General features: G+C 38.3%; 2 protein-coding genes across 11 annotated transcripts in view; one reads left to right on the forward strand and one right to left on the reverse strand.

Annotated features, from left to right (window-relative positions):
* Window positions 1–15,991: 15,991 nt before the first annotated feature.
* CCDC59 (coiled-coil domain containing 59) lies at window positions 15,992–23,113 on the reverse strand. The gene is given in 4 exon segments (NM_001308949.1): window positions 15,992–16,382; window positions 18,589–18,685; window positions 21,663–22,002; window positions 22,949–23,113. Coding segments are annotated over 4 exon segments (753 nt in total). The 5' UTR covers window positions 23,103–23,113; the 3' UTR covers window positions 15,992–16,220.
* Window positions 23,114–23,259: 146 nt separating this feature from the next.
* The window catches only part of METTL25 (methyltransferase like 25), a 120,883-nt gene continuing 118,478 nt past the window's right edge, over window positions 23,260–25,664 (forward strand). For 5 of the 10 annotated variants that reach the window (XR_011433663.1, XR_011433662.1, XR_011433665.1 and 2 more), the window contains exon 1: window positions 23,269–23,547. Coding sequence is in view for 3 of the 10 variants with exons in the window: in XM_023631577.2 (XP_023487345.1) it covers window positions 23,289–23,547 (259 nt within the window). In the remaining 7 variants the exon portion in view is untranslated. Of the gene's footprint in view, window positions 23,548–23,636; window positions 24,026–25,664 lie in introns of those variants that run through there. The other 5 variants (XR_011433661.1, XM_070254216.1, XM_070254217.1 and 2 more) reach the window with 3 other exon arrangements.

The raw sequence follows: 25,664 nt of genomic DNA on the forward strand, positions 1-25,664 counted from the left end.
GCACATCCAATTACAGCACCACAAAGAAAATTAGGAGAAAAGCAGCTATCAACATCCAGCTGCAGAGTTTAAGCAGTCTCATGCTGTGACTTTAGAGAATGCGAATTACATATTCTCATCTCATCTTAGAAACCAAGATGTGTTATATTAAAGGCCAATATATATTGTGACCTGGGAATTATAGACTTTAACACAATTCAGGGAACATATAGACTTGGTTCTTTATTTTGATCAGTATTACTGAGGGAATGTTAAATTACATTACATGAGATGGATGTGTTAAATTACATTACATGAGGTGGATAGGGCCAACCTATCTAAAGGTCTCCTATGTCAACTATGGTACCATTTATTAACTATAAGCTATCAGGGTGAAACACATCGATAGCTCCACCCACCCATGCTGTATTGCATATGTATTTCATATTAACTATAATATAATATATAACTTTAACTATAAAATGTGAGGGTAAAGCATAAACATTGATCTCTTATCAGTGTTATAGTAACATTTGTTAATATAAAGTGTGGATTGCTGTGTTACTTGCAAATTAAGTGTAAGCTAAATTCATGGATCTTAGTCTTTTTGTCATCTGGAGGTACTACTTTATAGTAATTTATTGTTTTAATAAAATATGATAAAGAAGTAGCCTTCTATGAGACCTCTATGAAAAAAGCAAAGTAATATCCAAATAAAATACATCCATGATGCCGCATCCTGAATTTACTTATCTTATTTGTCTTCACTCAGTAACATCTCTCTGGCTCATTTACTCTAACACCAAAATGGAAGACACACCCTTTGAAGAAGAATCTGCGCTGCAGAACAGACACAACTCTTTCATAACACTCAACACACCTCACCATGCTAGACACTCTTCAATTACTAGGAAAAAAAAACAGATCTTGGAATCTTGAGGCTTTACGAATCATTACAGAATAGGACATTTGTGAAACAAGATGAGGCTAGGTGGAAAGATCACTTCCCCTTTCTTTTCTAAACTCCATAAGGAATTCTTCAGGCCAGACAGCCTTTAACAATTGTCTAGCTTTTGTTCAAAGAGGATATATCTATCATGAAAGAACAAATACCATGTGTTCCAAGAAAAGGATTCATTAAACATCAGGACAATAGCTGGACTTTTCTGTTATTCTGAAATTAATTATTGCATTGTTAATGGTTCTTTATGTGCACAGGAGGGGAAAAAAAATCAGACAAGAAATACATAGTCCAGATTCCTGGATCAACTGGGGTACTAATTTTGAAACATTTTACACAAAGAACAAATTTTGAGGAATTTAATTTGGCAGAATACTATTCTCCGTGTGAAATGGATGAAGCCTGGCTTGCACATCAATTGATTTACCAAAAATGACTAAAGGATTATGTCACAAAGAATGATAATTTCCTCAGTTGAAAAAGGCAACAATAATAGTGTTTTTTACAGGGTTGTTAAGGGGATTAAATGAGAGGATGTCTACAAAGGTCTTAATCCAGTGTTGGGCAATATTAAATTAGTATTTTTGTCGTTATCATCATCATATTATTATTTTTATTATTATTATTTATTTGTTTGCTTATTTGTTGTTATTGTTTTTGAGGAAGATTAGCCCTGAGCTAACATCTGCTGCCAATCCTCCTCTTTTTGCTGAGGAAGACTGGCCCTGAGCTAACATCCGTGCCCATCTTCCTCTGCTTTATATGTGGGATGCCTGCCACCACATGGCTTGACAAGTTGTGTGTAGGTCTTCACCTGGGATCCGAACTGGCAAACCCCAGGCTGCTGAAGCAGAACGTGTGAACTTAACTGCTGCACCACCAGGCTGGCCTCTTCTTATTTGCTGTTCTAGTGAGGAAGACTGGGCCTGAGCTAACATCTGTGCCAATCTTCCTCTATTTTATGTGAGATGCTGCCACAGCATGGCTTGACGGGTGGTGCTAGGTCTGCACCAAGGATCCAAACCCACGAACCCTGGGCAGCTGAAGCAGAGTGTGCAAACTTAACCTCTACACCACCAGGCTGGCCTTCATCATCATATTATTAATCAACCAATCATAAGGTTGGGTGAAATCATAGGGCTCATTGGGGATTAAATTAGATAATGTTCATAAATCTCTTAGCACAGTGCCAGGTGTTTATAATAATAAGATTATTATTAATTATTAAAATTAATTTATTTCTGACATATGTATAGTGTCAGATTAATAGGATCTCAATATCTACCAATTTCTTTGACATTTTTCTCTTTCATGACCTCAAATTACTAGTTTGCTATTATTTGGCCTCAAAATACCAATTTATGCTTCACGGGAAAATTTTTGGTAATTATGTTATGAGAGAAAAAATAATGTGTTTAACATTTAGCCAAGTAATTCCAAAAGTCAAAAATGTTCAAGCTCTTAGCTTATATGGATATAAAAATATGTTTAGAAATCTACATTTGAAAATGGACTTCAGGTGAAATTACATTTTTACTTTTTAAGTGGTATTAGCTTTAACCTACTTAAAGAAGCCTCTGCAATTAAATTTGGAGGAAGAATAAGTTTAATTCATATTATATGCGTAAAGCTTTATTTTTTAAGTGTCAAAAGTGTCAAAAGTTTTCATGGATAAAGAAATAAGCGTGGGTAATTCAATACTGGCAGATTTTATCTGTAAGGCATCCAGCACTTAGGTGTCATAGGAGAATTTTTTTGTGGTCTCTTAATGGATATAATTGCCATTATTAATTGAATGAGTTTATAGCCTGTGAAAAAGACAATCCTGCATGATTCTCAATTTAGCCATGTAAAAACTGTTATTAAATATTACTGATACAGAATATAATGTAATCAATATCTGAAATATTACAGGCAAATAATTGCAATTACAGGTGATTGCAAGTGCTTCATATTGACAACATATGTGGTTTTTTCTAATGACTTTATTATTTTTGACCTTTAATTTCTTCCTTACAACACAAATTTTGTCAACAAACCAAACAAACCCTTCCAAGATGCATTGGTGTGAAACTTTGACCATGTTTCATTACAAATAAGATGATTAAATCAATGGGTAACATCTCAAAGAAAAAATGAGATACACAATATCAAAATAATAATAGTTAACGCATGTGAGCACTCACTATGTGCCAGTTACTGTTCTAAGTGCTTTGCATGAAATAACTTATTTACCCACTTAATTACCCTATGATATACATATTATTTCAGGTCTATAATCTTGTACCTACAATTTTGAAAGGCAAAAGTCTCTGAAAACTCTGTTCTGTTTTTTCTCATACAGGCAGAAATCTGACCTGAATTGATACGAGGCTATTTATACTCTTGAATTATCTCTTCCTTTGAATATTTATTCATTTAACTGCAGCAATTTTAATATGCTGCTTGAAACCCTGCTGTGACTGTTATGTAAATATATGATGTTTGCACTGAATTAGCTATTTAAAATCCAAAACATTCTGAATTTGAATCACCCTTGGATGAAAGGGTTTTGGAAAATAAATTGTGAACCTCTATCATCATGCTCATTTTACAGACAGGTAAACTGAGGCACAGAGATGGTAGGTCATTTTGCAAAGTCACACAGCTTGTAAGTAGTAGAAATGTGATTAATTTCCATGTAAATGTTTAACATTGTTTTAAATATTTTTCCCATTCCTCTTTCCTTTTCCACTGACTACAAAAATCTCAAACATGGAATGTTAGATGGACACCTATAGATACATATCATGTTTAAAAGAAAAAAATAAAAAAGCTTACTGTTCCCACTGTTACTGGCTGAACCACAATTCTGTATTCTAGGAAGGAGATCATATTGGTCAACTCAGATTAGTCAGTTGAAACTGGACATTAATTTATTTGAATGTGTGTGTGTGTGTCATGGTTCCTCAAAAGGGTGCCAGATGCTGTGCCAACATGTACTGTCCAAAAAACCCCACTCACTGTAAATTACTGTATAATAATCAGTCTGAAATGTGGAATTACAGAGCAAGCAAAGTTTTCAAAGGGCTTAAATGCATTTGTCTTGATCGAAATTTCACAGATGGAATTTCTAGAGTTATCCATATGGCAGCTTGCGGTGGACATTAGGAAATGAGTTTCCATTTCTAACTCAGAAGCCAAATTGTTGTATGACCTTGACTAAATAATTAAGCAGTATTTTACTTCATATGTTCCCATTTCTGAATTACGTTTAGAATTCTGTTTCCATGAAATCTAGACGAAATAAATGTACATGGGTACAGTTAAGAGCCATTTTTAGGAAGGCCTAAAAATTAGTATTTATTACTATTTCAATGTCTAATCCTGAAGCATTGTCCCATTTTCAGAGTATCAGAAGCCAAACTCGAATTTGTAGTCTGTAGTTTGTCCCAAGACAGCACATTTAAGCTAGTTCTCAAATTCTTTAATAGCTTTTCTAAAAGTGGCAAAACAATAATAATTTTGTAATCACAATTCTAAACATAGATTCCATCCTTAGTCAAATTGCAAATGTGTAAGTTAATAACTCTAGCATATTTATGCCTATCACACTCTGTATAAATTATTAATGTTTCCCAGTTTCAGTAATTATCAGAGCAGCAGAATGCTACAAACTCTTAAACTCTTCTAATTAAAAGCAAAGAACAATTCTTTCCTTTCACACCATATTGTGAGATCTAGAACAGTACACATTATTGCTAAAATTTCTATGTATACCAAAGAGTTGTCATGACTCCGGAGGGTGACTCACTTATCAGGCCACTAATGTAAAAACTTTCCTATCAAATCAAAGAATGTGGACAACACTTTAGAGTTGATGAGAGAGTATACACCCTGTAAAGAATCTATAAATGTCCAGAATTATAAATGGTGATGATTCATATTGTAGAAGACATCTCAAAATTTTATAATGGGCTAGGCGTGGGTAGCAGTTAATTGTAAGCTCTCTTCTCTGAGTCAAAACTTAGACTTGCTTTTTTATTAATTTGTTAATAAAGTATACCAAAAATAAATTTACTTGGAAATAGGGGTAAGAATATAATGGATGAATTTAACACTAGTTCATCACTTTTTACTAAAGGAAACAGTTATTATGAACATCTGATACTCTGATACCACACCAAATTATACACAGATTAGGACAAAAGAAATCTAGACTACTCTTCTCAATATGCCAGCATAAAATGCAAGTCATACAAATATGCTAATGTTTTTTAAATGAATTCAGATTTTAATCTACATTTAAAAGCACGAAAAGTAACCTTCAAAACCGACTTCCAAGGTAACTAACTCAAGCAGAATTTCCAAAAGACTTTTTCCTAAGGATGGCAAGAGGGAGTGGATGGTATTAAAGATCCACTTGACTTTCTCTACTGCTGTGAACAGATCATTTAAGGTCTACTCAGATGTAAATCCAACAAACTCAACATTTTTCAACCCAAGCCAGCAACTTCTACTGGGTTTCTCTATTTTTGTTCTATTAATATTATATTACATGTAATATGTGTATAATATGTTTATATTATAATATAATAATGAATAATAGTAAAATTATACATATACGTAATAACAGACCAAATACAGGAGGCTCTTAAAAGAAGTTTGTCGGAAGAGAAACAGTAGTTCTTCTGTAACCACAAGATCATGAACCATCTCTGTTCCATATTAGGAAAACAAGGTCTCTCTCTGATGTTGCTGGATAGCTATATCTGGGGTATGTAAGCACTGGGCTGGTTGGAGTGTTTATATGGTGCCCATTTTAGGATTATACTGTCTAAGCACCTCTACCTTGCATGTGATTTCCCCAATTTTGGATTATGGCATTTGGCTGCCTCTGCTTTGTATGTGGTGTGCCTGAGAGGTCAAAGTTCATCAGTCACTTCCTGTGGCTATCCCTCTACCCCAGAGGAGAAAGTTTGACAATAAGGAATTTGGTCTACTCTAGCATAGAATCACCATTTGAGTGTCCCTGTGTATCAGAGGTTCAGCGAAAGAGCTTTTTCATTAAGATAACAATTTTCTGAAACCTATACAACTGTACTTCATTACTATAAACGCAACTGCAAGTCGAAAATGAACCAACCAATCCTTCTAGCCAGTAATGAACTTGTCTTGATAGATGACATATTGCTTTGTCATCTCTAATGGATCCTGCACTATCTGCAAAGTTGACGTAAGATAGGCTATGTTACTAAGACTAATCAGTTAGCAGGTAACATCCAGTAAGCTCTGGTTCCACAAACCCAATATAGGGAGGAAGGAGTCACCTAAAGAAACCTGCACTAATGGCTCTTTGTGTTATTTCCCCTATCATTTCTATACTATTTTTCATCTCTTGAACATTACTGAAAGTAATATGTGCTTGTGATGACCGTTCTCTATTGTTTCTGGCCCCTGAAATTGAGTTATAACAAAGGCTGTATCCGCTCAGAGCCCATGACTGTATGGTTTTTGATCAGGTGAACTTGGCCTCTACAGAGAATCACAGGGAGGGCTTCATGAACTTCATGTAGATTGTGGTCACTGGGGGCCAGAGCTATCTATCACAGGTACCTCTGCGTAATTACTGGAATTACAAGGCATTGGTAGCATGGAGACATTCCATATACAAAAAGACAAGTTCCCACATACCCAATCATTTTTACATTTAATGCTATTGCAAATGCACAGGCTAATTGTAACCATGTATTTTGAATATACCAAGAACTGAATATGGTTAAACTCGACTATGCTGACAGGAAACAATAATCTCATGATATTTAGGTTAAATCACCAAAGAATATCAGAAGAATAATTACAAAGAAGAGAAAGACTTTTTTTAAAGAAATTTATTCTGTCTTGTTTTGTCAATCTCAGGCCTGGGCTGTGTAGCCACTGTCATCTCCTTGGTTCAGAGTTCTTGGGCAGAGTGACTGCTTCTCAAAATTGTCTGCTTCTGGAGACTTTTTTGACTTGGCCTCAGTTTAAGTTCTCACATGAGTGGAAATCCACGGATTTGGGTTGGTACACTGTTTGCACCGTGACACATGAGCCCATAGAAGGAAGAGAAATGATGTCCCAGCATTTTTATGTTGATATGTGTCATGAGTTGAATTGTGTCCCATAAAAAAAGATATTGTGGACCTAACCCCCAGGAATGTGATTGGAGATAGGTCTTTACAGAGGTAATCAAGTTAAACTGAAGTAATTAGGGTGAGTCCTAGTATAATATAACTGGTGTCATTATAAAAAGGGAAATTTGGACACAGAAATGTGCACAGGAAGAACACCATGTGAAGATTGGAGTTATGCCTCCATAGTTCCATAAGGAAACCGCAGAGCTAGAAGAGAAACCTGGAACAGAGCTTTCCCGAGTTCCTTCACAGGGAGCGTGGCCCTTCCCACATGCTGATTTCAGACTTTTGGCCTCCATCCCTGCAATGCCAATTCTGTGCCAATTCTGTCTTCAGAAGGTTGATCTGCTTTCTGTGAGTCAATCAGAGCTGGCTTAAACTGAGACAGTTATCCATCTGAAGGATAACTGAAGGGAGAGATGTCAACTTAGAAGCATCTCATATAGGTGGGATGGGAAAGCTGGCCATTAGCATGTGCAAGGGCATTGCTGCTGGCTTTGGTCTGCTTCTGCTCTTTACCTTAATAACCATTGCTTCCTTGTGAGTTTTGAAATGCTTCCACTAAGTCATTGATTTCTTTTCCACATTAGTCAAAAAATCTGAAGTCATAAATCCTTTAGGTTTAATAACATTTCAAAATCATGAACAATTCTAAAAGCATATCTTCTATTTTTGTATTTTCTGTCTTTTGCCACAGTACAGGCCTCAGTCAAAGCTATTAATTCTGCTACCTGGGAAGATCAAATATTATGTAATAGAGCTACTTTAATAGCTGCATTTTCAGTAGACACAATAAAAGAGCATGCCTTTATTATTTTAAAAATAAAATTCATCTATCAACTATATTAAATCAAGTAGGGGAGGTGAAATGAGTAAAAGAGTCAAAAGTACAAACTTACATTCCTGGGGATGTAATGTGCAGCATGGCTACTATAGTGAACAATTGTTGTTAGTACTGTCTAGTCAATGTCAGCTCCTAGTGACCCTGTGTACAGCAAAGCAGAAACCTGCCCGGCCTTTTTGTGCCATCCTCTCACCTTCCAGCTCTAGATCAGACAATGCTCCGCTGCTATTCAATTTTTTCAGAAGTGGGTGGCCAGGTCTTTCTTCCTAGTCTGTATACTCTAGAAGCTTTGCTGAAACCTGTCCACCATGGGTGACGCTGCTGGTATTTGAAATACCAGTGGCATAGCTCTCAGCATCAGCAACACACAGCCGCCTGACAGTATGACAACCAACAGACAGGTGGGTGGTTCCCTAACTGGAAAACAAACTGGGTCATGGTGGTGAGAGTACCAGATCTTAACCACTAAACCACTGGGGCTGACCATAGTTAAAAATACTGTATTACGTATTTAAAGGTTGCTAAGAGAGTAAATGTTAAAGGTTCTCATCAAAAGAAAGAAATTCTGTAACTGTGTGCGATGACAGACGTTAACTAGACTTGTGGTGATCATTTCACAATATATACAAATATCGAAACATTATGTTGTACACCTAAAACTAATATAATGTTGTGTCAATTATACCTCGATAAAAGAAAAAAGATTGACTAAAAGTGTGTCTGAGATTATATCTGGGCATGCTTTCCTGAGTTTCCTATAGTCACTTGTTTCCCCTTCATCTTGAAGAAGAAATCAAATTGCAAGAGTAAAGTTTGAACTATGTTACATAATGATATGTAAAAGAGATAATAAAAGGATTTCGTACAAAGAAAAGTTGTTGATAGAGAAATATGGAATGTGGCCTAAAAGTCACAAGTATTGCACGGCAGCCTAGTGAGTTCGTGAGAAGCAAACACCATGTTGGCAGGAGCTTCAACCAATTTGGCAGCTGCTGCCACCTCTTACAAGTACACAAAGTATGCCTCAGTTACCAAACCAAAGAATATGCTAATAGAGGCAATCGGCAGGCTCTGGTGAATTAATCCCCCCGATGCATCATCTTGTCTTTCTTGAGCAAAAGAGAGAAGGGTTTGACCTGGTTAGGGGGACCCAAAGTGGGAGATTGTCGAAGAGAAGCTTTCAAAGAGGAGAAAGCTTTTTTCAATTTTGCATCCCCTGGGAGAAGCTCACGATTGTTGCCTTAATAGGTCCATGAGAGGACTAAGCTATTTTGTTTTAATTATTTATTGCTTACAATAACCAGTAAATCCTAAAAATCTTTTCAATGTCTTTTAGTGTGGGGCCTTGGTAAAATGGAATCATCTCTGTTCTGGTGGAGAACAAAAAACACCCATGTGCTGACAGATTGTGACCCAAATAGTTTGTATAGTTTCTTGAAAAAATCATAACTTTTCTCTAGATGGCTCCTAACCCTTTTCAACTAATCTTGAAAAGAGATACATAAAGTCTTCTTGTGAACTACTTAGATTAAGGAGGCACAGCAATAAATTATCTACATATTGTACAAGGATGGACTTTCAGAGAAAAATCGATCTGTTTCCTTAGATTGAAGGAAATATGAGGGGGATTCTGTAAATCCCTGAAGAGTAAACATCTAGTATGCTGCTAATTTCCCCACAAAAATAGCAAACAAACATTGTCTTTATCTATGTGTCTACTAAAGGAAGCTGCATAAAATTGACCACTGTGAAATATTTACTTTTTTAGGGGATGGAGGACAGGACATATCTGCTTTGGGAACCACCAGGAATATAGGGATCACAATTCTACAAATAGGGGTAAGGTAGATTTTTCCGATAGCCTTCACAACTGGCTATGTGGGAGTATTGCAAGGAATGAGATGCGGCCATCCTTATTCTAATAAAGACTCAATAATGGGTTGTATTTCTGAGATTTCTTAAGGTTTGAGTGGATATTGGGATGATCTTGGGGGGCGGTTTATTAGCATACATTTGAATCTTAGTAGGTCAGTTCCAAATATTCTACTCATGCCAGTAGAGTCTTTAGCCCAAAGAGTAGAAGGATCTAATCTCACACTGCATCGGGAGAGGACGTCTACGCAAGGGAACAGCTATCATTTGGGTTTCTCTGATGTGGTGCCTTCTGGCAAACACTTAATTTCATAAAGCTGTTACAAAGCAAGTCTCAATTAAGTTAGCTGGAGCAGCGGCACACAATTGAAATTGGTAAAAGTTGCAAGAATAGTGAGATCATAGGTTATCAATGTCTTTTGGAGACAACCTACCCAATTATTTTATTAGTACTGAAAGGAACAGGTTGAGATAAAATGGTGAGATTTAAGGTGGAAAATGTAGCATCTGCATTCACTAGGAATTGGAAGGCCTGCCCCAAAAATAGATATAACACAGGTGATGCCATGACACCTTGGATAACATTGTTGGACACCTAATTTCACTTCATAGGCTCCTTTGTCAGTTTTGGCAGGTAGCCACTTTTCCAGCATCCAATCTCTCTACAGATGTCACATTTCCTAAAAAGTTAAATATACATTTTTCATATAACTGAACCATTCCTCTCCTAGGTATTTACTGAAGAGAATCGAAAGCATCTGCCCAGAGAAGACCTACACACAAATGTTCATAGTAGCTTGTTATAGGAATCCTAAACTGGAAATAACCCAAATGTCAATCAACAGACGAATGGATAAACAAATAGTGGTATATCCAGACAACAGAAGACTCAGCAATAAAAAGGAACAAGCTACTGATAAATGCAGAAACATACATGAATCTCAAGATAACTATGCTGACTGAAAGAAGCTACACAAAAAAGGGTGTACAGTATATGATTCTAATTATATAAAGTTTTTGAAAATGCAAACTACCTATGGTAACAGAAAGCAGATCAGTGGCTGCCTCGGCCCAGTTTGGGGAGCCACTGGGACAAATGATTACAAGAGGCCATGAGGAAACTTTTGGAGATGATGGTGATGAATTTGTGATTCTGGTGATAATTTCATGGGTGAATACATGTGCCAAAACTCACTAAATTATACATTTTAAATATATTCAATCTATTGTACTTCAACAAATCTATAAAATCCATGTCACTAGGTCCATGAGGTGTGCATCTCTGGTACAGGGCTCTCGATCAGAAGCATGGGTGATTCAATCTGGTGTTCTCTATGGGGATTATCCAAACACATAAAGAGAGCCCAATGATAAAAAGCCAGCAAAATGTTGATGTCACACATATTATTATAAATACTTCCCCTTATCAAACTCCTAGGAAGAAAATAAAGTCTATATATTACATTATCTTTCAAGCTAATGTCCAAAGGCCAAAAAAAGCAAAACCCAGAATTGAATTCTCTTATCCTTAAAAAAGTCCAATGAAATTAAAATCCTTCCCTGTTTCTTATTTTGTTCACTCACAGGCAGAAATGTTCTTAATGCGGAGATGAATTTCTACAGCAGCTGCAGCCTGTGTGTCTTTCTTGGGAACAGATGTGACCCATTCAGCTCCTCAAAAGTTAAATTAATTCGACATTAAGTCTATGGTGTGTCTCAACTTTTAAAAGGTCTAAAGAAATAATATAACACCCAAGAGTATCATAACACTTACTGCACATCCACAAAATTTAAAAAGCAGTTATCCTGGACAAAATTATGTTTTCAGAACCCAGTAACTGTTATTGCCAAATACAATATGTATCAGAAACTCTATAGTAGAAACTCATGGACCTGTAGGAAGGAGGATAGTGGGGATGGCTTTGGCCTCATCAGAATGCCAATCGGTTATGCCAATTGTCCATATTGTGCAGGTCCGTGACCTGCATACTTTAGCTAGATGGGAAGAAATTTTTCAGCAAGAAGTTAAATGTATCCCTACACATTTAGCATGGCACACTGCATCTTCCCTCTCAGAGAGTGGCATTTGAGACACTGGTGCTATCTTGTAAAGTATAGATTTGCAGCGGTGCGGTCCTAATCACCAGGTCTCATTTGAGGTTCTGACCTTTCCCATCTAGTATATTCAAAATCTCTGTTTTCAGAATTTGCTTTCTTACATTACATTTAATGACTGGCATGAACAATTTAAACCTTGAACTTCTCTAGAAGTCTGGATTGCACACAAGTCCTCTGCCTTGAAGTCTAAAAGCAGCAAATCCTGATATAGTCATTCATGCTTAGCATATCTATAAATATTTTTTCTATCATTAAATTCTTGCCTCAGATGAGATTGCCTTCTAGTGTCTCTGCAGCCTCTGATGAGGCCCTTTATGCTTATACATGAATTTAAATGTATTTCAAGGTCGCGCCTGCACCCTGAGGCTGCCTGCACTTGTCAATGCCTGTTAACACAGTAGCCCCCCTTATCTGCGGGGATACGGCCCAAGACCCCCAGTGGATGCCTGAAACCTAGGATAGTAACAAACACTATATGTACTATGTTTTTTCCTATACATACATACCCATGATAAAGTTTAATTTATAAATTAGGCACAGTAAAAGATTAACAATAGTAACATAATAAAACAGAACAATTATAATATACTGTAATAAAAGTTATGTGAATGTGGTCTTTCTCAAAATATCTTATTGTACTGTACTCATCTTTCTTGTTGTGATGACGTGAGATGATAAAATGCCTAGTGCTGAGATGAAGTGAGAGGAATGATGTAGGCATTGTGATGGAGCATTAGGCTACTAACCTGAGGATAGGTCAGGAGGAGGATCGTCTGCTTCCGAACCTCGCCTTACTGGGGCTAACTGAACTGTGGCCTGAAAATATTAAACAGAAAATTCCAGTAATAAACGATTCATAAGTTTCAAATTGTGCACCATTCTGGTAGCATGATGAAATCTCGCACCATCCTGCTCCATCCCACCCCGTCCTGGACATGAATTCGTCCAGCGGATCCACGCTGTCCACACTACCCGCCCCTTAGTCATTTAGTAACCATCGTGGTTATCAGATGGACTGTCGTGGTATGGCAGTGCTTGTGTTCAAGTAACCCTTATTTTACTTAATAATGGCCCCAAAGTGCAAGAGTAGTGATGCTGGCAATTCAGATGTGCCCAAGACAAGCCGTAAAGTGCTTCCTTTAAGCGAAAAGGTGAAAGCTCACGACTTAATAAAGAAAAAAAATCATACGCTGAGGTTGCTAAGATCCAAGGTATGAAAGAATCTTCCATCTGTGAAATTTTGAAGGAAAAAGAAATTTGTGCTAGTTTTGTTGTCGCACCTCAAATATGCACGTATAGGGGAAAAAACCATAGTATATATAGAGTTCAGTACTAGCCGAGGTTTAAGGCATCCACTGGGGGTCTAGGAAGGTATTTCTAATGGATCAGGGGACTACTGTATCAGCACTTCTGTTGTAGCTCACTAAACCTCGTCTTTGCGGGCATCAGCTGAGACCATCTGGGACCCCAGCCTCCGGGTGAACCCCACTCCCACATTCTGTGCCTTTGCTGAAGCCTGTGTCTCCACCACACCCACGCCACACCCTGCTTCTTTGTTGAGGCCAAGGCACTTCTGCTTAAGGCTCAATATTGCACCCTGCCTCTGTAGAAATCACCAATTTTCTGTGGACAAACTTCATGTCAAAATCCCATGTGACTTAAGGTTTAAGGCATCTTGGCAAAACATCAGCAATTAAAAACCTCCTGCACATTTATAAAAATCAAATTAATGGCCCAGTATAAGCCTCTACAAACTGCCAAGATCAAAACTCCATGTGTACACATTAAAGTCTGAGGTCTTATACCACAAGCTCTGATGACCCAAAGCTTCTCCACTTGGACATTACAATCCCTCAAATTTCATTCCCGTTTTATTTCTCAACATACTGACCTATGCAGCACAAATTGGAGTTTTAGACGTTACTACATTCCCTAATACACAGGCCTCTTCCCTGCTCTGCCTCCATCCCAATCCACTTCCTACCCTTCACCAATACACCCTGTTCTCTACAATTTTCAGTCTAAGAATAGGAATCAAGGGGACATGCACTGTGCAGGCAGGTCAGGTCCTGACTTGATTAAGTCATTACCTCCCAAGCAGAACAACAGTAAGGAGACCAAGAGTGTTAGGCCGAGGGTGCCCCCTCCATTTGGAAGGAAACATCAGCAATGGGTAGGAAGTGTTAGCCCCCCGAGGTAACGACAATATACATATACCTATTTTTAAGACCTTTGAATAAACTTTTAAATATATCCCAAGCTTTCTTCCCCTTGTAATTTTCCGCATGCTGTCTTCACCTCTAATTCTCTTCTCGACCTTGAAGACTTCTCTCACGTGCATCTCATCCAAGAAACTTTCCCTGATGTCTTCAACTAGATGAAACCTCTCAGAAAACTGAGGCCCTGGTTCAATGTTTTGCAAAATGTGCCCTGAGGACCAACCACAACAGAACAGAATCACGAGGGTTGCTTGTTAAAACGTCTATTACCCAGCCCAGCAATGCTATCCAAACCTCGGGACAGGTGCCTGAACGCACACTGTAAGCAGCTCTGTGGGGGACTCTGCTGCAGTCAAGTCTGAACCTTTTGTTTTGCACCTATTGTCACAGATTACTTTCTGTCCTATGATGTTATTTGGCATTTACTGCCCTCTTAGTTCCTTAAAGCAAGGAATCTTTTTTATAACTCCTTAACACGGACCTTGCATACATAGCAGGTGCTCAACAGTCGCTAAAAGGAACTTTTTACTCATCTCTCAAAAGGATTAGATCCCTTCCCATGTTTTGTCCTATCCTGAGAAACTGTCCAGAAGTAAAAGAAAAACATACATGAAATCATTATAAAGCCATTAATTGAAATATTTCACTCTGCTTCACAATGTACCGTCTTCACCACGGTAGCCAAATTTAGGCTTTCTCAGTTGCTCGCTTTAAATATAATGCATTGCAAATTTCTAACCGCTTTTCCTACGCAATAAACAATTTCTCTTTAGTAAGCTGTTTCCTCAGCACCTCCGATTGCACTTTTAAATGAAGAGTGATCAGTAGAGTGCAAGGACTCCCTAAAACCTTAATGCAATATCAGGCTGCACCTGTTACCATTCATAAAACTTTATCTGCAATGTTTTACAAATAGCATTGTACAGTCTTTTTGTTTATGATGACGACAGTCAAGCCTTTCTCATTTTGCAGCGAGTGCAAGCAGGCAGGAGCAGCAGTATTCCAGTACTTTCCCTCAGCTCACAAAAATACCAACAGAGACAACACTGGTAATGTCCGACGACAATATTCTTACACAACAGGATCCCAGAGGATCTGGAAAGCTCAATTCTTGCTGTGACACTGCTGGCTTTCCATCATCATTCAACAGATCTTATGCTAACAAGCCATGTACTTCCACTGAAGAGAATGCTTATAAACATCAGACTCTGCATTCTTACACCAAACTCCGCTTTTATTTATAAAGACCGCATTGTGGGGCTGGCCCCGTGGGTGAGTGGTTAAGTTTGTGCACTCCGCTTCGGTGGCTCAGGGTTCCGCCGGTTCGGATCCTGTGTACAGACATGGCACTGCCCATCAGGCCAGGCTGACGTGGCATCTCACAGGCCACAACTAGAAGGACCCACAACTAAAATGTGCAACTATGCACTGGGGGACTTTGGAGAGAAGGGAAAAAAAAAAAAAAGAAAAGATTGGCAACAGTTGTTAGCTCAGGTGCAAATCTTTAAAAAGACTACATTGTAACATGGCGGGAGCAGAAGGTAGTTTAGTGCCCAGGCAGCCTGCTGGGTTTCTGCAAAGCCCTCTGTAAAATGTGAGTAATTTAAAATAAATAAATAAATAAGTCCAAGGGGAGTCTTTGCCTCCTTGATCATTAAAACGAATTTTGAAACCATAATAGCTGATTACTAAATTTAAACATTTCATTGAAATGATTCATTGAAAGCTCTACCCACTTACTTGCAAAACACTTTATTTCATCTGAATTTCATATGGTACAAAAGTATTACATACTTGAACCCGTCGCTCAACTAGAAGGTTCTTTCAGTTCTTCAGACCAACCTTTCTTCAGAGGCAAATAAATAACAGACAAATCATATTATATAGAGTATATATAGAAAATTTTCTTTTACAAGAACAAAAATATTTGGACATTTTCCATTTAGTACAGTTTAGCAATCTGGTTTATGCTGACAAATTTAGTAAATTGTAGGGAGGTAGAGTACATATACAAAAGAACTCAACAGACTGAGCAGATTTTTTAACCCTTGATTAAGGACAACACGGCTGATTTACTTTTGTTCTTGTATTTTTTTAAGAAGATACTCCATTTGTAAATTCAAGTTTGGTTGGCCCTTTTTAGTCTTTTTGCTCAATATTTTGAACACTTCCATCTTCTTCTTTTTGTAGAGCCTTTGAGCTTCTTCTCTTTCTTGTTTTCTCCTCTCAAATTCCTGAAATTATTAACATATATAATTAACATGTAATGTAATATAGGTAACTAAAGCAGTGTACCCTCTTTGTCTTATATCACGTTATAACATATAAATTTATGTAGTCCATATAACACTACAGCCTTTATTTCCAGAATATCTGGTATTCTTTTTAGTTTCCCATCTGACAGATTTAATTCAAGAAGCATTTACTGAATACATATGTAAAACACTGTGCTAGGTATTACGATTTTGATCATTTAAGAATTATCATGCTCATCTAATTTGCTAAGATAAAGACTCAAAAACATTTGAGTATAAGTGAAAATAGCAGCTGGCCTGGTGGCGGAGTGGTTAAGTTCGTGTGCGGCCCAGGGTTTCGTGGTTCGGATCCTGGGCGCAGACATGGCCCTGCTCATCAGGCCATGCTGAGGCCGTGTCCCACACAGCACAGCCAGAAGGACCTAAACCTAGAATATACAACCAGGTACTGGGGGGCTTTGAGGAGAAGGAACGAAAGAAGACTGGTGACAGATGTTAGCTCATGTGCCAATCTTAAAAAAAGTAAAAATAATTCAAAGTTATATACAGACCCGAAAAGCACTACTTGAAATGCACTCTAGTATCATTAAACTAAATATAAAAGTAAAAAGATCTTAAACAATGCAATATTAGCACTGTTTTTCAATGCCCCCTGTAATATATACAGACCCCAAATGACACAGCCTTACATTTGTATGGTGACATAATTAACAAACTGCTTTCACATACATCATAGCATATTCCATTCTTTCAAAACCTCGTATGCTAGGTTGTCTTCATCTTAGAAACAAGGAGCTGATGCGCAATCATACTGAAAGTGCCTTGTCCAAGATCCAAATAACTAGAAGAGCCAAGTCTCATATCCAGATCTTGTGAATTCAAAATCTGTACACGTCTCCATGACGCTATGCCCTATCACTTAAGCAGGTTCTCCTACGATATAGCACTTCACCTACTTGACGAAGCACATAGAGATCGGGAACTTATTTGTGAATTGGGTATATGGAGTCTAGTTTACCTCTAGAGTTTCTCTAAACAAAGTAAAAAAAAATTAAATAGTCTTACTATCTATTATGGGTCTTTATTTAATTAATGTTCTTAATTTTGATTTCTCCTGGATAATGTTGTTGGTTTTTATACTAACATTTGATACCTCTAAGTTCTAAGAAACTGTCAATTTTAATGATTACAAAGCCCTAACGTTTATATAAAGGAAATCTGAAAAGAATATTAAATGTTTTACACATAATGGTCCTTACTGTATAATGGTCTTTACTTCATCTGGTATTCTATTTCCAAAGGTGCCAGATAACAGATGGTTCGTTAGAAAAAAGTGCAACATAACAAGCTAAGAAACAAAGGTCCAGAATTTCCAAGCAGAAATGTTTCTGCTTCAGCCTAGTGTGTCATCACTTTAAAAAGAATCATAAGAATTTTAGATGTTAAACTTCCAGATTTCTTATTTACTCAACTCAAAAATAAGACACAAAAGAAGTCATACGATAATGCCATCTTTGGGGTATTTTTTACTGATGTGCTATCCTATTTAAAGTGATAGGTTAATATAGCTTCAACACGAAAAGAAGGAATGAACCACAGAGATAATGAAATAATTTTGTTGAACCTGTAGATGATTTTGCTTTCCTCATTTGAAAAAAGGCTATTATAATTTTGGGTTTCTGAATGACAATAAAGAGTGGTAACTTTTTGCTAAATTAATGTAGTAGGATTATTAATAGGCAAGACCAACTCTTTAGAGTAAAGAAGTATTTTATTCTAACACATCCCTCTGGCTTTTACTTGCTTCAATGTAACACTGTGAAAATCACCTATATTTTTCTTAGGTCAGTTCTCCAATTTTATTATCCATCTTGAGGCACTTGTTAAAAGCGCAAGTTCCTAGACTATACTCTGAGAAATATTGTCCCAGATGCTCATATTATTAACCTACAAACAGTATCTTTAAAATCCTATTCTTGACCTACTAGTATCACCTCTTAAGGATGATATAAATAATCCAGGAATCTGAATATGTTGAAATCCTTCAGCTCTACTCAGATCATTCATTTATTAGCAAATATTTATAGAGGGTACACTGTGTGTCTCATACTAAGAAGCACAATTACATATACATTTAGGATAAATAAGGAAAAATGAATCTAAATATTTTAAAAGTAGATCTTACTTGTTTCTTAGCAGCACGCTCAGCTTGCACCCGTCCGTATTCTTCCTGTGCTTTTTGATTTGATGTTTTCTTATTTTTCTTTGGAATAGTAACGGAGCTTTGTAAGACAAATTAAGACAAGCAAATCAGAGATTTAAAATGATATAACACAATTATGTCAAATATAGTATTTGTATAGTCAAATCTCACAAATGCAAATTAATACAGAGGGAAGAGAGGGTGGAAGAAAGAAGGCATTAATCTTATTAGTAAAATGTCCAAATAACATATTAAAAACATAGTGACAGCTTTCAAGATATAACTAAAGAGTGGTAAGTGGATACTGTTAGAGAAATATTTCAACAAGCAAAATACAGAAATCTTTGAAAGATCCTAAGGTGTTAAAAAAAAAAACCCACAAAAAACAGGAAGCCAGCACATGAATGGCAGAAATGACAGACTGAAAAAGACATTAAATTGAAGGACATTATGGAAGTTGCAGATGTACACGAACTTCAATCCCAAAGTCCTTTGAACAACTCATCTCATTACATCTACTCAGTCATGGTCACACCTTGGACCTAGTCCCCATTTAGAACGAGTCTATCTTGAAGCACTTCTCACCTCTGAAGGTGTCCCACTCTTTCTAAGCTAATCCAACCACTTAGGTTCCAATTCCATCCATTTCCTCAGGCTATCTGATTTAATAATAATCTTCTTGTTCCTTGTCTTTCAATTTTTCACAACAACAACTCCATAACCACAAGATAACACATTCCAGCAGCTCCCTTCTCAAGGTAAACAAATGCACAAAGTACTCATCAGCAGACTCTGTATCCTCTTCTAACGACCAGTCTCTCATTCCTTGTCCTTCCAGTCAGGTCCCTAGAAAGAATAGTGAACAGTCTACGATGGTCACTTCCCATTCACTCTTTAACTTGTCGCACTCTGATTTTTGCTCTCACCACTCCAATGAAGCTGCCCATGCCAAGACAGTGGTGGCCTTCTAGCCAAATACAATGTTCAAGTCAACGGGCACTTTTCAGCCTCATTTAATCGACCATTCACTACTTCTGAAAAGTCTACTCTCCTTGTTTGGGTGACATTCTTCTCTCTTGATCTTCTTTCTCTTCCTTGCTCCAGGTTTCCTCTCAGTGTTTCTCTTCTTGGTCTCCATACTCTTTAGGCAGTCATATCTATTACCATGGCTTCAGATGCCACACATCGAAGGCTGAAAACTTGAGCTTATCGAAAATCTTCTCCCTAAAGTTGCCAATAATCGCCTAGACCACAAATCCAAAGACCTATTCTCAGTCCTTTTTCTCTTGGACTTTATAATATTTTATAGTTGACCAATCCCTACTTTGCACAACTTTCTTCTGCTGACTTAGCTGTCACGAAGTATTCCTCTTTCTCTATTGTGACAGTTCTATGTAACTTCTTCAATGGCAACTTTTTCCTGATTTCACCTGAAAATAACTAATCTTTAAGAATATAATTTTTACCTTTGTATCTTGCCCATGATTTAACCATTCTCGCTTCAATTATCACAGGGATTGACTCAAATCTACATTTCTAGTACTAATCTTTTGCCAGAGCTTTACAACCCCTATCCAATAAGATGAACAAGCCAAAGGAAAAAATTGAATTTTTAGTATCTCTATCTTCATCCTCAGCTACACTTTTTCCTGGGGTCCAATTTCCTGTTACTTTTACCACAAATAGTTCACAACTTTAAAGAACAGAATTTTAGTGAAATAAAAAGTTATGCTCCCAAACAACAACTGGCTTCTCTGAAAGTTAGATTTTAGAATTTTTTTAACCTGAGGTATGTGCAGAGAAAACTTTATAAGTTAGCTTTTATAAAACCAAAGTTTGATGGAGCTGTGCCATTTGCTTCTTAATTGCAACCAAGTCTACATTCTCTAGAAAAAAACCCAGATTAATAATACCGTAATAACGCTAATAGAAGCAACAGCAGTGGTAGTTAACACTCATGTAGCCCGTCCCATGTACCATACACCTTTTAAGAACCTTACACAAATGAACTCACTTAGTCTTCACATCATGAGACAGGTCGGGGATACCAAAGAGTCTGTGTGAATAATCCATTCTGGAGTTGTGCAACATGGCAGCTGTAAAGTACATACTTATTATCGTTTTTCTTTTAGAGAAGAGGACACTGAGCACCAACATGTTACATACAGCTCCAGAGTCCATGATGTTAACCACTACACTCTAATACCTCTCAAAAATTAGTTGTCTGTTAAACATATATTAAAGCAATAGTATATATTGGAGTATATGAGGAAGCCATTTGGTGTAAAACTAATTCGTCCTAATATTTTTTTCAAAAGGGCCTGATGTGACCTATTTAGCATGCATTGTACATCTACTTCAAATATTTACTATGTTCCAAAGACAAGAATGATGCCCTTAACGATAGAGATGTAACTTCTCCCATATCAGCATTTCTTTAAGGATAAGCATCTCGCCCTAAACTAAGGATTAATTAATGACCTCCTGTGCTCACCTTGTGACCACTCACCTTTTGACCACCAATCTGCTGTGTTCACTGATATGCTGTGCCAGCAAAGCAATCTCATGACTATTGTAAAAGGGAAATTCTTATCTTATGTTATACATGCTCTTTGTTCCAAGATGGCACATAACCACTCTGTACATCCCACTTTTTGGTGCCCTTCCTTGGGGAAGGCATGCCCTGGGCTAGTCCTCAGATCTGGCTCACAATAAACTCACTCTAAATTTGATTTATAGATTGATTATGGATTATTTGCATCACTATTAATAAAAGGAGTTACCCACGGTCCGAGAAAGTTAAATGTACTTGAGAGGGTGAAATCCAAAACCCAGATCTCATTCCATTATTTCTTCCATTAAACTAAACTAGTCTAATTCAGTCACTTAAACTGAAAAGAAAGTCTCCATGAAAATATTTTCACATAATTACATTGTGACTTCTAAAATGCCTTAAATAAAAAAATTCCAATTCCCAGATAAATTGTCCTATAATCTTTTTCCTAGAACACTACTTACATATAAAATAAAAGATTTCAAAAGAAAATAATACATACTTTACTCTTAGGCTACACTGTTCTTCCAGCTGAGGCTGCTGAATACTACAATGTTCTTTAGACAATGCCTGATCAATGCTGCACTGTTCTTCTGGCAAAGGTTGATCAACTTGTTCTTCGGACAACGGCTGGTCAACTTGCTGCTCTGACAAAGGCTGGTCAACTTTTCTACGTTGCTTCCTGAGTCTTTCCTCTTCTGCTAAATAGAGATGTTTCAGATGCTCAGGGTATCGATCTGTGAATTGGGATTCCTGTGAGGTTTGAGCCTTCTTTTCCTTCCACAGCAATTTCTGGTAATTTTGCTGAATCTTTAGTTTTCTTCGAAATGCAAAGCCTTGACCTATCGAAAAATATCAGTCATAAATTACTTTCTCAAAAAATAAGTTGCATGAAAAACGTAATTTAATTTAAAATGAAAATCTTTTTACATCATCACATTCAGATGCCAGAATTACATTATATTTGTTTTAAAAGGTTATTTCAAGAAAACAAGTTTAAGCTAATGAAATGAACAGTATGTTGGTCCTTTGCGAAAAGACCAGGCTAACATGAGTCATGCAAACACTCAAGTAAGAATCTCGAAGAAGGAAAAATGATTAGAGTGTTGTACAACTCCATTTATTGTACTCACAAATCAAAACAAATTCCTTGACTCACTTAAAACACTTAATCTAGGTCTTTAATAAATACTTAACAAAAAAATCCTCACATCTATTATTTAACCTAAGAGAAACTACTGTAAGACTGATTTTTGAAAGTAATTCAACACAGATAAGATGTACAACTTACTTAACAGCTAGCAATTAACAAAAGACTGAACTTATTTAAGATTTATACATTACAAACGGGATTTGAGGGAACTTACAGACAGCAAGATAAAATGAAAAACACAAACTAAAGCGAAGGAAAGGAAGAAAACTAAGATAAGACTGGAGGGCTCTGGGGTATTTGTAATCAGCAAGGGTTTGGGGCAGTGTATTTCTGGCCCAGTCCTTCCGTCTACTCTATACCGTACTATATACACAAACGGACCTTTAGAAGCTCTCTGCTTACGGTTTCGCGGGAAAAATGCAGAAGAATAAAGTTCTGAACAAGAATGGGGTTAAGTCAGGGAAGATGTTTAAAGATTCAGAGTTAGCAACAGTGCCTCGTCTTTCCCTCCAGAGCTCTGAGAAGCCCACGGCTCCAGCGGGATTGGCTTCCTCTGCCCCCAGGAGAAGCCAGTTTTGTTCCTAAACCCTTCTTCCCTGCTTCCCGGGTCGCGTATTCTAAGATTTCTCACACACCCTCGCGCACGCTCCCCACGAAGGCCTGTGGATGGCTAGGTCGCCACCTCCTCTGTTTCACATTCTTATTCCTTAGTCCGACCGGAGAAACTCCTTCACCACGCGGCCCCAAACTCCCTGGCCGCCACCTTGCAGTCGGCCGCACAGGAGCCATCGCACACCAACTGCGTCGCCGGAAAACCACAACGGACGCTGCTAAAATACGTCATCAGGCAGAAGCAATCAATCGCTCACGTAAAGCCCAGATCGGAGTTCTACTTATCTGGCCTCTGCTACTTTCGACCAAGGCCTCGCCTTGCGGCCACGTTTGCGCCACCTACAGCCTGGGAGGGTGAGCGTCATGGCGGCTCCGTGCCCGCTCCCAGCGACCCAGGAGCTGTCCACGTTGCATGCCAAGTTGCAGGGGCTGCTGCGGTTCCTGAGGGAAGCCCTAGCCATTTCGAATGCGCATACGGTGGACTTCTACACGGAGTCCCTCTGGGAGCAACTGGTCGACCTGCCGCCGGAGACGGTACTGGCGGTGCTGAGGAGCTCGGCGGCCGAGACGGAGGCCCGGCCGTCGGAGGCGCGCCCCCTGGTGGAAGGCGAGAGGGAAGCAGGTGACTGGCGGCGGGCGGGGCGGGCAGGGAGGCGGAGAGCAGGCCCCGCCCAGCGAAGCGTGCCCCCTAGCGTGCTGGTGTGTTTCTACAATTTAAAGAGAACGAGGAACAGGGTCGGGCGTTTCTTAGTAATTCAACACTATTTTGAGGGAAGGCAAACAGTGCTCTCACAATGCTTATAGATTCCATGTAAAAACACAGCAGAAGATAAGTCAACACTTAACGAAATATATCAAGATAATTTCAAGTGATGATGATGGCCAAGAAGACAGCAGAACTGTGAAATGTGATAGCGATTCTGTGAGGAGGCTGGTTTGACTTCGGTGGGCAGGAGCAGGAGAAGGTGCCAGCCTGCCGTGAGCCACAGGAAGGGATTCAGCCCAGGGGACGGCGGAGGCCCTGAGGCACGAAAGAGCGGGGCTGGCTGAGGGTCAGGAAGAAAGCCTGAGCGGCCCCAGCGGGCGCGGGGCAGCAGCAGGTGCGGTCAGGGAGGCCGGCAGGGGCCGGATCGCGCAGGCTCCCTAGACCTTGGAAGAATGTTGGATTGTGTGTGTGATGGGGAAACCTTTGAGCCAGTTAATCGATGTAGTGATCTAATCTAACACTTGCAAAGGTAACTCTGATAAATTATTTGAAGAACAGACTAGTGGGGCAAAAGCTGAGAGGCCAGTTAGAAGGCCATTTCAGTAGTACAAGAAACAGATGACGGTGTCATGGACTAGGATGGTAGCAGTGAAGAACTGGGATATCCACTAATTAATTTGAAAACTGTTTATAATAAAGTATCTACTGTGTGCCACGAATTTTTGTAGGCTCTGGGGATTCTTGCCCTCAAGAAACTTGGATTCTATTAAGGAGAGTGTATTTTGGAAGTAGAAGGATGAGAGCACGGCAACAGGCTCCTGGGATTTGCTTGCAGGCGTTCTCAACCTTGCTCTTGCTAGTGAACTTTATTCACTGAGCATTCTCTGATGCAAAGCACCACTAGGGGGGCCTCCTATAGTAGGTCTTGGTAAATATTGGTTTCTTGAAAGTTGTTCACTGTTTATTGTGGAAAAGTTAGGCACCTCTTCAGTTTGCTCTCATGATACCTAATACTTATGATAACACAGGGACAGAAACTCCAGACAACCCGAGGCAACGTCTGTCCTGTAAACTGACGTATTCCCAGCACCTAGTAAAATATCTGGCATGCATTAAGTGCTCAGTGAATATTTGTTGAATGAATGAATTAATGAATGACTCAGGGTAGCTTCCAAAAAAAGAAAAGAAACCACAATTAAATAATCCAGACTATATTGTTCCCTTTTGAAATGTCTTTGGCCCTGCAAACATTTTTATACAAAATATTTAGTTGTACAAATGGTCAGCTGCCAATAGGATTAAAAAGTGAATTTTTATAATTTATGCTTGTGAGGAATATTAATTTTTGTTTATGTAAAGATGGGCATTGTCTCCATCACTGTCTGAGGTGTATTGTTTGTGTCAGAGAAGAGCATTTTGCTCTTTGATCAGATTTGTATCTTATTAAACAATTGTTAGCTGCTATGTACAGTATAATCTAGTGTTTAAATTTTTAGACTTTTGAGTCAAATAGGGTTCAAATTCCAGTTCTGCCACTTACTAGCTCTGTGACCTTGGGGAAGTTTATTCATTCGTTCATTCAGCAAACATTTACTGAGTGTCTACCATGCCTGGCACTTTTCTTGGAGCTAGGGAAACGGCAGTAAATAAAACCAACAAAAACCCCTGCCTTCATCTTGCTTGCATTCTACAGGGAAGAGAGACAATGTTTTAAAAAGTGCCACAGAAAAATACAGTAGAAAAGGGAGGAGCAGATAAGGGAAGTGCAGGAAGAAAGTATATTTGCAGTTTTCGAAAGGTTGTTCCAGCAAGACTTCATGGAGATGACTCTGGAAAAACCCTAAATAAGGAGAAAAATAAGTCATGAAGCTATCAGGAGGGAGAGCATTGCAGATAGTGAGAACTGGGAGGGCAGGGCCCTGAAGTGGGAGCACGCACAGTGTGCTTAGGGAGCAGCAAGGAGACTGGAACAGACTTCCATCAGGGACTCACAAGAAGGATGGTTTTTTGCTGGTTCTTGGTGAGGAGATACA

This window comes from Equus caballus, chromosome 28 (genome assembly GCF_041296265.1).
Source record: "Equus caballus isolate H_3958 breed thoroughbred chromosome 28, TB-T2T, whole genome shotgun sequence".
Lineage (NCBI taxonomy): Eukaryota > Metazoa > Chordata > Mammalia > Perissodactyla > Equidae > Equus > Equus caballus.